Genomic DNA, 12,890 nt, shown 5'->3' with positions numbered 1-12,890 from the left:
CAAGAAGCATTTGGGTAACAGTTTCAGGCACATGGTGTGATTCTTGGGGCTTCCTGCGCAGAGCTAGCTAGACTCAATGATCCTGACAGGTCCATTCCAATTCAGCATATTCTATGATTCTCTGAATCAAGAAAGGAAAAAAATTACTATGCAAGAACAACTGTAGCCAGAGTAGAGAGAAGTATGAGAATATGTAAGAGAAACAGCCCTGCAGACATTAAGGTAACTGAAGCAGAGGCAGGAGATGCAGCCCATGGAGGTTCATGTTGGAGGAGATACCCATCTGTAGCCAGTGCAGGATCCCACACTAGAGCAGATGGAAGCCCAAAGGAGGCTGTGACCCTATGGGAAGCCTGCACTGGAGCAGTCTGCTGCTGAAGGACTGCACTCCATGACAGGGATCCACACTGGAGCAGCTTGGCAAGAACTGCAATCTGTTAAAAGGACTCATGTTGTAAAAGCTTGTGGAGGATTTTCTTCTGTGGGAAGGAATCTCTCACTGGAACATGAGGAAAGTAAGAGGAGTGCTCCCCGTGAAGAAGAGCGAGTGGCAAGAGAGAACATGTAGTGAACAAACAACAGACCTCATTTCCTGTCCCCCTCCATCACTGGGGGAGAGGAGGTAGAGGAAAGTGGGAGTAAAATTAGGCCCTGGTGGAAGGGAGGTGTTTTTTAAGATTTGGCTTTATTTGTCAAAACCCTAATCTGACTTGACTGGTCATAGAGAAAACTATTTCCTCAAGCATGTGACAGTAATCAGTGAATGATTGCTCCCTACCCTTATCTCAATCCAGGGACTTTTGTTATATTCTCCCTCCCATATCCAGGTAAGAAGGGGAAATACAGACCAGCTTTTGGCACGGATCTGGCATCCAGCCAGATCAACCCACTACAATTAGTTTTGAAAGGTTTTGTATTCTAACTAATAACTACCACATGTCAAACAAAATGTCAAATTCTGTATACCTCTACAGACTTGCAAAACAAAAAAAAGGTTAAAGAACTAATCTTCTGGTTTCACTTCTGCTTTCAGCTTCTCTATCAATAATCTCCACAACCTGGTTGTCCCAGCACTTTTCCACTCTCATGAAGTCTCATGCTGTCTCCTGATTCAGCAGCTAAACCAGTCCCAGATATCTATCAAAAGCAGAATAATCATTAGTAAGAAACTGGGATTTAGCATGATGAGAACATGATTCACTGCAAGGTCCCCAACTATACAACATATGCAGGACAGTGCTGTAGTTTAACAACATTCCAAAAGTAATGTAATGTCTCTGGCATTTACTTTTTGAGGGTGAGGAAGAAGATGACAACATGGACTTTTGTGCTTAGTCAAGTGCACAGGAAAAGGAAACTATGACATTCCCAATGGAACTTGCTCAGACAGCACCTGGCAGTGAATGAATACAGATTTAGAGTCATTAATCTATCTGAAGAAATTGCTTTGTCAGATGAGTAGAGGTTTTGGCACTCTCTGAATATATCAAAGGTGAATCTTTAAAATACGTGATAATCTGTGATTTGAATAGCTGTTGGTACACAAGGATTACTTGAATGAGTAAACTAAGACTGTGTTATCAAAAAGAGTAATTCAGAATCCTATTCAAACTGCTGAGTATTGGGAAACACAAAATACAGGATACAACATTGGTATTGCACAGGGTGCTGCAGAGTGGAAATTTTGATTAGTTTTCCTTCTGTCTATACCCTATAGGTACAGCTTAACAGAAACTTGTGTGGTAACATGCAAGTGTAAATATTCTAAGGCCAGACTGCTTTGTTTCTCTGTTACCCTTAGCAGCCTGTAAAGCTTCTTCCCCTAATGAAAGGACTTAATGGAAGAAAAACTTTCTCCTGTTTATTTCCTAAGTCTGTACTCAGTGTGCTTTTTTTTTTTTTTCCTTTCATTCTGGCTGACTTTTCTGAACAATATCATTAGACATTTAATTAGTAATAATAGGTTATACTCTGGCAAACATCACAACATAGGTTTGGCACAGCTGGAGGTGTTCTTCCTAAGCAGCTGTGTATCTGGCTAAAATAGGAAAATAAACAGCACAGACCTGCTTTTAATTCAATACACTTTCACACATTTAATATTTTATTATTGTTATTATTTTATGAACTTAGATTTTTTTTTTAATCTTGCTACACCAGAGTTCTTACTAGGAAGGTTAAGAGTACCATTGAAAATGAGACTTATCTGAGATGCTTTGCTGAGTGACCATGCTGCTCTTCTGAGCAACTATAAATCCATCTTTAGTCTCTTTAGTTTTCAGTTTCTACCTAAAACTTCATCAGTCTTCTTTCTTTATAGGGGAATGAACACATGCATAACTGGGAGCTCTTATCATTTTGCAATGTTCAAAGCTCCTGAGACTTGCAGCTTGCCAGTCAGAATTTTCTCTGATCAGTAGTATATCTACAGATTCAGAGAAAAACATCCATCACTTGAAGTTATGTGAATGTTTTTTCCTTGGAGATGTCAAACTAAAAATTTGTCCTGTTGAATCTACACTTGCTTGAACTGCCAGCGTGTGACACTTTAGATGAAGCAGGCAACTGCTGCAGGGCAAAGCAGTTATCAACCCCCTACATAGTCTGAGTGCAGACTGCAGTCATTGTTACCTGGGATTGAGAGCTCCCTTAGCAGATTTGCAGATGACAAAGCTGAGCAGTGCAGCTGAACAGCACACAACAGGAAGAAGGGATGCCACCCAGAGGGACCTGGACAAGCTTGAGAAGTAAGTCTATGAGAATGTCTTGAGGTTCAACAAGACCAAGGGGAAGTACTGCCCCTAGGTCAGGGCAATCCCAGATATGAGTACAGACTGGGAGAAGAAACCAGTGAGAGCAGCCCTGTGTAGGACTAGTTGAGAGCAACCTTGTGTAGGACTAGAGGATAAAAAGCTGGACATGAGCCAACAATGTGTGCTTACAGCCCATAAAGCCAACCGCATCCTGGGCTGCATCTAAAGCAGTGTGGCCAGCAGGGTGAGGGAGGGGATTCTGCCCCTCTGCTCTGTGCTGGTGAGTCCCCATCTTCAATGCTGCATCCAACTCTGTTGTCTCCAGCACAGGAAGAACAATAACCTGTTGGAGCAAGCCCAGAGGAGGGCCACAAAGAGGGCTGGAACACCTCTCTTGTGAAGACAGCCTGAAGACCCCTTTACAACCTGGGGTTGTATAGCCTGGAGAAGACAACATTTTGGGGAGACCTCAATGGCTGCCTCTCAGCAGAGAGAGTGACTTTTTTCACCAACAGATAGTGGTAAGACAAGGGAGAAGATTTTTAAACTAAAAGAGGAGAGATTTAGATTAGATGATATGAAGAAATTCTTTACTCAGTGGGTGGTGAGGCACAAGAACAGGTTGCCCACAGAAGTAGTGGATGCCTCATCCCTGAAATTTTTCAAGGGTTAGATAGGGCCCTGAGTAATCTGATATAGTGGGTGGCATCCCTGCCCATGGCAGGGGAGTTGAAATTAATATTTACTGTCCCTTTCAACCAAAACTACTCTATCATTCTTTGATAATTATGTAGCTCTGTCATGACACAGTTGCTCCTAAATGCCCATTGAAAACAGAAGGCCTGAGCTTCATGGGGGTTCTAAAGCGTGCATATTATCTTACTACAGAAGGAGAAGAAACGAGTTTAAAATGTTTTGCAAAAGCCATAGTAATGCTTATCCTGTTATTGGTACTACCATGAAACTGTGGAGTCAAGATATGCCTTTTCTATGGACAGTAAAGATACTTAATTCTGGAGCTGGTAAAACATACTGTGGATACTATTATTTGTAGTAGTAAAAGTATTTTGGTTTTTTTCTTCTAGGTTCCACTCTCTTGTGACATTAAAGGAAAGATGTTTAACTCATACATGAAAGTGGTAACAGGCACTCCTTTACTAAAACAGATTTGGCATTATAAAAATGGTTCACTATCCAATTGCATCTGGCCCACCACTACAAGGTAACACACATACTGAAAAACTTTATCATCCCAATGCCCCACAATAAGTATGCTTTCTGAAAATCTAGAAAGAGGTGGTGATATTGCTTCCAAGGAGCCTAAATCAGACACCAGCATACAGCCTTCCAAATAGGAGGCACCTCTGAGCTGTGTTGAATCAAATAATGCATGGTGAACAGAATCCCCTTTAGAAACACTGGCAACACTTTTGCTTTCTGCAGGAAAACACCCCATAGGAATGCTCGATACTGGCATTTTAAGTACACTTAGGTTTGATGTAAAAAAACACCCAAACATCATTGAGCATGAGAGTTTGCTTTTTAAAATAGCATACAAAGAAATACTCATTGCAGTTTGTAAGGTAACATTAAGGAAAGGCTTGAAAGAGCTGATTAAATACCTCTACCTTACCTAAAGATTTATTTTAAGGCAAAACCAGACCTTATCCAAGACTACTTGAACTTCAGACAATGACATAGTAATTCTTTCCTTGTATGGTCTTCAGGAACAAGGAAAGAAACAACAATGGAGATTTCATATTCTTGATTCTGGATGTTCAAAGTAAGGAGCTCCAGGAAAGTGCTCCTGAAACACTGAATCACATAACAAATCCACAACCAAATTCAGTTTCTTTCAAAACTCGAAATAAATAATCTGTTAGAAGACGTTACTTAAACCTGCACTACAAAATCCCTAAAGAAGCATGGAAAGGAGTAATTAGTGAGCACACTGGGGAAAGCCATGGAATTTTTACTAACCTTACAAAATTAATTATCTGATAATATATATACTAAGTAAGTCTGCTGATGATACTAAACCAGAAGAAGCTGCTGGCTTCTTCAAAGGCAGAAAGACCCTGCAGAGAGATCTTAATAAACTGGAGAGCTGGACAATCACCAACTGTACAAAGTTCTAATGAGTGTTGCATTCTGCAGCTGGGAATGGGGCAACCTTGGATGTGCAGACAGACTGGGAAATGACATGCTGGAAAGCAGTACCACAGAAAGGGACCTGGGGGTCAAGTTGATGGCAAGTTGAACATGGTTAGCAGTGACCTGGCAGCCAGGACGGCCAGCTGTGTCCTGGGGAGCATCAGCCAGGCAAGGGAGGGATTGTCCTGCTCTGCTCTGCACTGGGGCAGCCTCACCTCAAGTGCTGGGGGCAGTTCTGGGTGCCACAACAGCCTAATGTAAGACTAGAGAGCGTCCAAAGGGGGGCCATGAGGACGGTGAAGGGCCTTGAAGGGAAGCCATATGAGGAGCAGCTGAGGTCACCTGGTCTGTTCAGCCTGGAGGACGCTGAGGGGAGACCTCATTGCAGTCTACATCTTCTTCTTGTGAGGGGAAAAGGAGGGGCAGGCACTGATCTCTTCTCTGTGGTGATCAGTGACAACACCCAAGGGAATGGCCTCAATTTGTGTCAGGGAAGATTTAGGTTTGATATTAGGGGAAGGCTCTTCACACAGAGGGTGGCTGAGCATCGGTAGAAGTTCACCAGGAAGTCGCCACAGCACCGAGCTTGACAGAGTTCAAGAAGCATTTGGACAATGCTCTCAGGTACATGGTGTGGCTTTTGAGGGTATTCTGTACAGAGCCAGGAGTCGGACTTGTGATTTTGTGAATGAGTCCCTTCCCACTCAGGATATTCTATGATTCTACTCTTAAGATATTTAGGCAACTCAACTATTAGATTTATGCACTCATTAATCTAAGTTAGTCTTTTCATAATTCTTCATGTATCTGAACTTCAGAGAAGAAAATGCTTTGCTGTTGTTAAGTAGGGCACTATATAGGGTATGCAGCATTTTAAACTGTAAAGGCAGATTATTCTAACTTGATTTCTGAATAGTAATGCAATCAGTTTCACTGCTTGACAATTATTTTTATATATTTAGTAGTGATACGTAGGGCTACTGTACTGGGGGAAGTGGTAGGGGAGTGGAGCTTCTGTTTTAATTTAACAATTAAAACTCCTGAATCACTTTTCTGGATTACTCCTTCTCATCAAAGATATCTTCCTGAAATGGGTAACTGGCAAATTGATATGTAATCTCACATCAGAGTCTTTTTCTTGCTCAGCCTCACATATATTTCAACAGCAACATGTCAAGAAAGATCGTAATGGAATGGATTCATGAAAACTGCTCTCTGTATCAAGTTTAAATTTCAAGACTCATCAGAAAACATTCACATCAAACCCACATGACCATTTTACATTTCAGTAATACCTGATAAAAAGCAGTTTTGAATTATATGTGCGAAACTAGATTAATTATTAGTGTCATGATTACCAGAACATAAATTACTATCTGTGAAAAGCCCTGTTGAAACAAAAACTTGGAAGGGGGGGAGAGGAGAGAGAAGGGACAGGACCTGTCTCCATGGTATTGTTCCAGATCAAAGCAAAGTACTCTAAATGACTAGATCATCATATGAACAAGACCAAGAACTGCAGAGACCATGTTCTTCTCTCTTCAACTGCTTTACAAAAATCTGAAGTATTTTGGAAATAAGCTCAAAAGACCATCCTTAAGGTCTGTGACAAAAACAGTACTAAAGCAGTGTTCTCAGTTTCAGCTCATTCACCTTCAGAGCAAAAGATCATTTTAAGGACTCTGATCCTTGACTACAATAGCCTTACACCACTGACTATGACCAATCAATCCATGCAGATAACACTCTGCGGAGAATAAATAGTAGAGTTCCCATGTTTGGATGGGGTGAAAAGTCAAGTCACTAAAACATCTTCACAAGATCACAGCTGTGTAACTGCAACAGAATAGACAACTGCAGTTTTACAAGCCAGCAGAATGTATCAGGACCATTATGCATTTCTCTCTATGTTTTCCCATTAGCGTAAGTACCTGCTGAAACCCCGGCAGACAAGGAGGGGAGGTGAATGCAGAACTTTACAGAAATAATGTAAAACTAAGCATGTCCCATTAAATAGCAATGGACATCATCTTTTCATAGTTTAGTGCAAGCCACATCCATCTCCCATTCACAAAGTTCAGGATGCTGTCTGAAATAAAAGTGTGATGTAATTCTGGACTGAAACTAAGCAGAAAACACCAGGAAACTGACGTAGTTGTCCTACAACAGGACAATGCAAATTAAGAAGAGTGCTATTTCTATTTCAGAGTAGAAGGAGAAAGAAATATCTTACAAACCTTGATTTACAAAAGGCATAAACAAAGCAAGTTTTCATATAGGCAACTTTGGAAATTTCATCATTGCAGTCAACAAGGTCTGAAACAAACTCAGTACTTCTGCTTGCAGTATGAATTGTCCAAATTATGACATCTAGAAGTTCTGACCTGCCTCAGGCTTCACATATCTTGACAAACTGCCTCAACACACCTTAGGCAGAGACTAGAATGGGCCTCAGCAAGACAGCAAAGAGGCTGAAATTAGAAAAATACATTCTCATACTTTGCTTCAAAGAAACATACCTGGACTAGGGATGCAATAATGCAAACAAAGAAAGGGGGATATAGATGCATGACTTGGATCAAAGAAGGGAAGCTGCAATTTCATGAAAAAAGCAACAAGCAGAACTGATGCTCCCATGTAGCACTGGACTGTTTCAGTCAAACACACAAAAAACCAGAAAATTATCTCAGAAGTAGAAGCAACATGCACACGACACTCCAGAAAACAAATTACTAACAGAATATAGAAGATTCTGAGGATATCAGGATTCTGAGCTCACCTCAGGGGACAGCAGAAGAACAAAACCACAAAACCAATACCAAGGACAGGGCAGTGTCGCTGCATTATCTGTTATGTTTTTACCTCCCATTCCAAGAAGGAACAACTACACTAACAGTGCCTACAAGTAATATCTTCATTTACGGATAAATTAGCAAAACAACTCTTTTTTCATTCGGACTCCATCCTATCTACCTAAGGAAGATCTCTAAGCACCATACTACATGGGAAGAGATCTATAGATGCATACATTCTAGAGATCTACAGATACATACACCCTAGAGATCTATACATACATACACTCTACAGATCTCTATCTTAAATTTTAATGGCTTTGGATCTTATTTTATCAGCCTGCCTACTGTCTAACTGAAACTGAATGTTTCCTTAACAAGTTTTTTATTGTGATATTTTTAACACTGGGGTTCATTCAGATTCCCAACTCTATCTTTAGAAATGCACATTAATTTCAAAATAATCAAAACAAACAAACCCCCAACAAAAACTAAAAAGCCCCAAACAGACAAAAAATCAAACAAAACTCCTACAAACAAACAAAACCAAAACAAACAAGAAAAAAAAAAACCATCAACCAAACAGACAAAAAATAAGAAGAAAGAAATGAAGTACTTAAACCTTGGGCTACATGCTGTAGCAGCAAAGTAGGCCATGTATTTTCACTGATGAAATAGCAGCAGGGCATTCCTGCTTCCAGGAAGACCCAAGCTTAACAAGCTTGGACAGGGCCCAGAAAAATTTAAAAACAAAACGAAGAAAACCCCTATTTACATGTAGGATTATCACAATAGGTCTTCAACCAGTAAGTCATAAGCATTCAGAAACAGAAGCTTGATGGAGGTAAGACTAGAGGAAAAGAAGGTAACAGCTTTTTTCAACTGAACAGTAACGGTGCTAAAACAAAGCAAATTTCCTACACATAAAGTTTACCTTAGTATCTTAAAGGCAGGGCTCCATGAAAGCCAGTTTTGTAAATGAAGGGTTGTAGAACTTTTCTTGCAAAGTTAATTGTCCACAGAGGTGTAAGACTCAGGTCAAAGACAAAATGGTGCAGTCTTCAATGCAGTAGAATGATACTATTTAACAAGCATTTCAACTAACCAAATTACAGAATTCCCACATTCAGGAGCTGTCACCTAAATGTCTCCTTAAGTACCATTTTCTCAGCAGAAGTTTCAACAGTAGCAAAAACTGAATCAAAGCTCAGTTCCATCTGCTACCAAGCCAAGATCTTTTCTCGTGGACTATGAAAACACCTTAATTTTTATTGAAAAATCTGTCAAATATAAGCCTATTTTCACTGCTCCTTCTGCTGGAATAGTATGGACACAATAAAAGCATGAACTTTCTAACAGTACAAATATCCATGCTTTGGTCTATGGCAAGGCTGTAGAGACAGATAGCTAACAGAATCCACTTCAAGAGAGAAGAAACCAGAATGCTTTCTCAGTCATCCTGAAGTCAGGTATCTACTGAGATGAGTCTGTCCAACTATTGCAGCTGCTGACCAGCAGTTCTAACAGTCTCATTATCTTACTTGAGCATGAGAGAAGGTGAAGGGTTGTTGGTTGGATTCAAAGCAAATCCAATCAACAGTCTCCTGCCATTCTTCATTAGTCCTACCTAAGCAAGGCAACAGAATTTGAATATTTACAATTTAGAATTTGGCAAACACTATGAAAAATACCAACCAGACTTGGTTATGGTACATTCAAATTTTGCAAATTTCCAGAAACAGAGACACAAAGGTAAAAAATAGTTGCTTTGTACAAAAGCATTATGACCCTAAAAATGTCATGATGCAGGACAAAAGCATCACCAAAGTAACAGATGTTCTTCAACAGTCTCACAATATACCTGATGTGTATGTGAGAGACATCAGTGCAATCTTATCCAAACACTGCTCCCTGGAAGTTAACTTGCTACTTCTTCCCAGCTTGCTTGGCCCCTCAACCTGCCACAACCTGCTGTTTTCCCCTCAGATAAAACAGCTTTACCCAACCATTTTGGAACAGCTAGCATCTCCTACTCTTTATCAAATTCTACAATGTGATTGAACATAAGGAAGGGAAAAGATGACTACTGAATAACCAAAATAGCTCTGTTAGAAAGGTAGATCTTGACACACACCACTAAACACCAAATATCTATGACAATCTAGAACCTCAGGCTCAAAGGGTGAATGAAGAAAGTGAAATCAGGAAGTGTCAGAAAACAAATTCATGGACAAAAAAAAAAAAAAGTGAAACATCCTTGTCACATCATTTGTACAGATTCCACATCCCACTACTGGAACTGTTTTGCTTGAAATTTTTCTGGTAATGGTATAAAGGACATGGTACCTAAACTGGCACCTTATTCAAAGATACAGTATCCTGGCTGACTCAAGTCCTGAAAATGCTCTCAGACTTAAGAGATTTTACAGATTATTAGGTAACTTCCTACACAGAACACACAAAAGCATTTAGATATACTCTAGCCTGAAACAGTAAAATATACCTTCATACTCCTCTCTGTTTCCCTCCTGAAGCAAGTTGATGAAACCAAAACAGTATTTAAAATGTAGACAAACACTCTTGACAATTCTTTGAATGTTACAGGGCCACACATAAGTAAAATCTAATTCAAAGGGGAAAAGCAAGCATTCATAAACAAAGACATGAAACACCAAATGGCAGAAAAAGCACTAGTAGCAGAACACTAAAGGAAAAAACCAAGAAAACTACCTGAACAACCAAACACAATTACAAACATATGTAAAGAAACAGATGTGCTAAAGCAGATCTTTAAACTAATTTTCCTTTCTTTATCAAGGACACCTCAAAACAATAGCTGCAGTCCACGGAGAAGACAATCTTTCACACACTCTGACCACAAAGTAATTGGCTCAATTTACCAACCAGTAAAGGCTATACACAGTGCCATATACAGTCTGTACTGTAACGTCCATAGCAATAAAACAACATGATTGATTTCTAATTGTATTTTACTACAATTAAATCTTCAGAATGATGACTATGACAGACATCTTTGGACAACTCTAAATATGTAGTCTTCACAGTATTTAGCAGTCTTGTTACTGCAGAGATAATTATCATAATTGAACTTAGCAGTATGTTTTAGAATGTATGTAGTCATGATTCTTCACAGATATTCCACAACTTTACTGCAGGCCAATAGAGGTATGATGTTCTAATATTCTCAGAATATTTCACAGGCCATTTAGAATGGATTCCATTCTAAGGCTGATACTGCAAGTACCAAGTTATCAGATCTTTTTCCCCACAAAGACCACTGAGTGCATAACTGAATTCTACATGACTACGGCCAGCTCAACCAACCAGGAAGCTGATTAGAGCTAGCTTTCTATTTCTTTGAAGCGAAATAATACATTTCTTTTTAAAGGCTAAAAAAGGTAAAATAAAAAATACAATAAAATATCTCACGAACTTACCTTCAGACTTCAACTTTGTAAGAACAAAAATCAGGTAGTTGTTGAAATCTGCATACTGATTGAGTTGTTCTAGTTTCTGAAGAGAAAAACTGTTAAGGAAAGTTGAATCTTTACATACAACATTTATAGCTTTCTGGATACAAAGACTGTTATATTTGTTATGTACTGCTATATCACTTCAATCAGCTCTGACTATAAGCTCATGACATACAGAGCATGAACAACCTAAAAACAGTTTCTGTAATTTTCTCATTGAAGCAATAGCTTTTAGTTATGGGTAAGTCTAAAAAATAATCCATGGACAGACATAAAAATTAACAGATCCTTAAAAATATCTGTAAAGCTGCATCACCAGAACAGGCAGCTGAACATTACCAACATCTGTGTAGTCAAATGGATCAAAAAATACCAGCAAGGAGAAGAAAGCACAAAAAGAGCAGTATTTAACAGCAACTTAATGAGAAAACACTTAATTGGTCTAAGAAATTAAGACTAGTTCTTAGACCAATTTTCTTAGCAACTTCTTCATCCACTTACCTTTTCCTTTTTCACTACATGAAACATACAATAAATTAAATTGAAAAATATCTGAAACCATACTAATTTATAACTTTACTAACAAAGGGTTTTTTTAGCTAATGTATATTTCCCACTTCATTGTATTTGACAACTGAACACCCAAGTGTGCTAAAACAGCTTCATAAAGAAACAGCATTGCAGAATAAACACACAAGTTTTTTGATTTTTCTACAAAAAATTATGGACTAAGTACTGTAAATGTGAAACCATTAAACACAACCCTGCTTGGACATGCTATTAAACAGCATCCTAGAACACAACAGACATCACAATTCCTTTTGTATGTTTGTGGAACCTTTACACACACACACAAAACCTTTTACCTCTAACCTTTACTAGCCAACATCGACACAGCAGAGAGTTTTCACTATCACCTAAAAAGAATTTCAAACATCAGTTGAAAGGACTTTTGTTCAGTCAAGTTCTACACATCATCAAGACAGACAGCATCACTTATACTGGCCATCATGCATATATGATGCTGTAGCTCAATAAACAAACAAGATGTAATTAAATTATTTGAAGCAAAGCTTTAAAGCAATTTTACACTAAAGCTACATTATAAACACTGTTCCTATAAACACTTTGATATGTTAAATACTAAAGAGCACCAGTTTAAGCTTGGGGCATTATCAGAAGATGACTTCTTTAGACTCTTCTGTTCAGGATTTTTCAAAGAAAGCAATCATATTTTAAGAATGTAGAACACAGCTGAAAAAATAAGATGATCAAGATGCACTCTACCTACACCTTTCAGACCAGTGTAGAAGCCTTCCTGATATTCACCACATTTGCTACAAAAGTCTAGAAGAGGAGCAACTTTGGCTTAAAGCTAAACTCTTAATATAAATGTATGCAGACACACATACATTCTTACCTATTTAAATAGATTCTGTTGCCTTCTATGGAGACCTTCAAGAAAATGCCTTAAATGAAAAGAGATCCAGATAATAAACTCCTCATAGAATTCCAACACTTCTATAAATTTCATAGCACTTATGGCTAGGACAAGGCGCAGAAAACAACAGATGAGGCCTTTATTTTTTAAGGCCTATGCTTCTATCAGTCTCAATTTAAAGTTTTGCTTTCTCAATCCTTACTCCTTAAACCGTGCTATTCATTACTTCTACAATGAAAAGTGACTGGGGAAGGGG

General features: G+C 38.8%; 1 protein-coding gene across 3 annotated transcripts in view; it reads right to left on the bottom strand.

The window, feature by feature from the left end:
- Window positions 1–12,890, bottom strand: part of TNPO1 (transportin 1) — a 70,296-nt gene that overhangs the window by 39,204 nt on the left and 18,202 nt on the right. For all 3 annotated transcript variants that reach the window (XM_041426903.1, XM_041426901.1, XM_041426902.1), the window contains exon 3: window positions 11,158–11,233. In XM_041426903.1, the coding sequence (XP_041282837.1) occupies window positions 11,158–11,233 (76 nt within the window). The remainder of the gene's footprint in view (window positions 1–11,157; window positions 11,234–12,890) is intronic.

The sequence above is a fragment of the Onychostruthus taczanowskii genome, unplaced genomic scaffold (genome assembly GCF_017590055.1).
Source record: "Onychostruthus taczanowskii isolate IOZ18803 unplaced genomic scaffold, ASM1759005v1 scaffold96, whole genome shotgun sequence".
NCBI lineage: Eukaryota > Metazoa > Chordata > Aves > Passeriformes > Passeridae > Onychostruthus > Onychostruthus taczanowskii.
The sequence above is the reverse complement of the archived record's forward strand: the minus strand, read 5'-3'. Positions and strand labels throughout refer to the sequence as shown.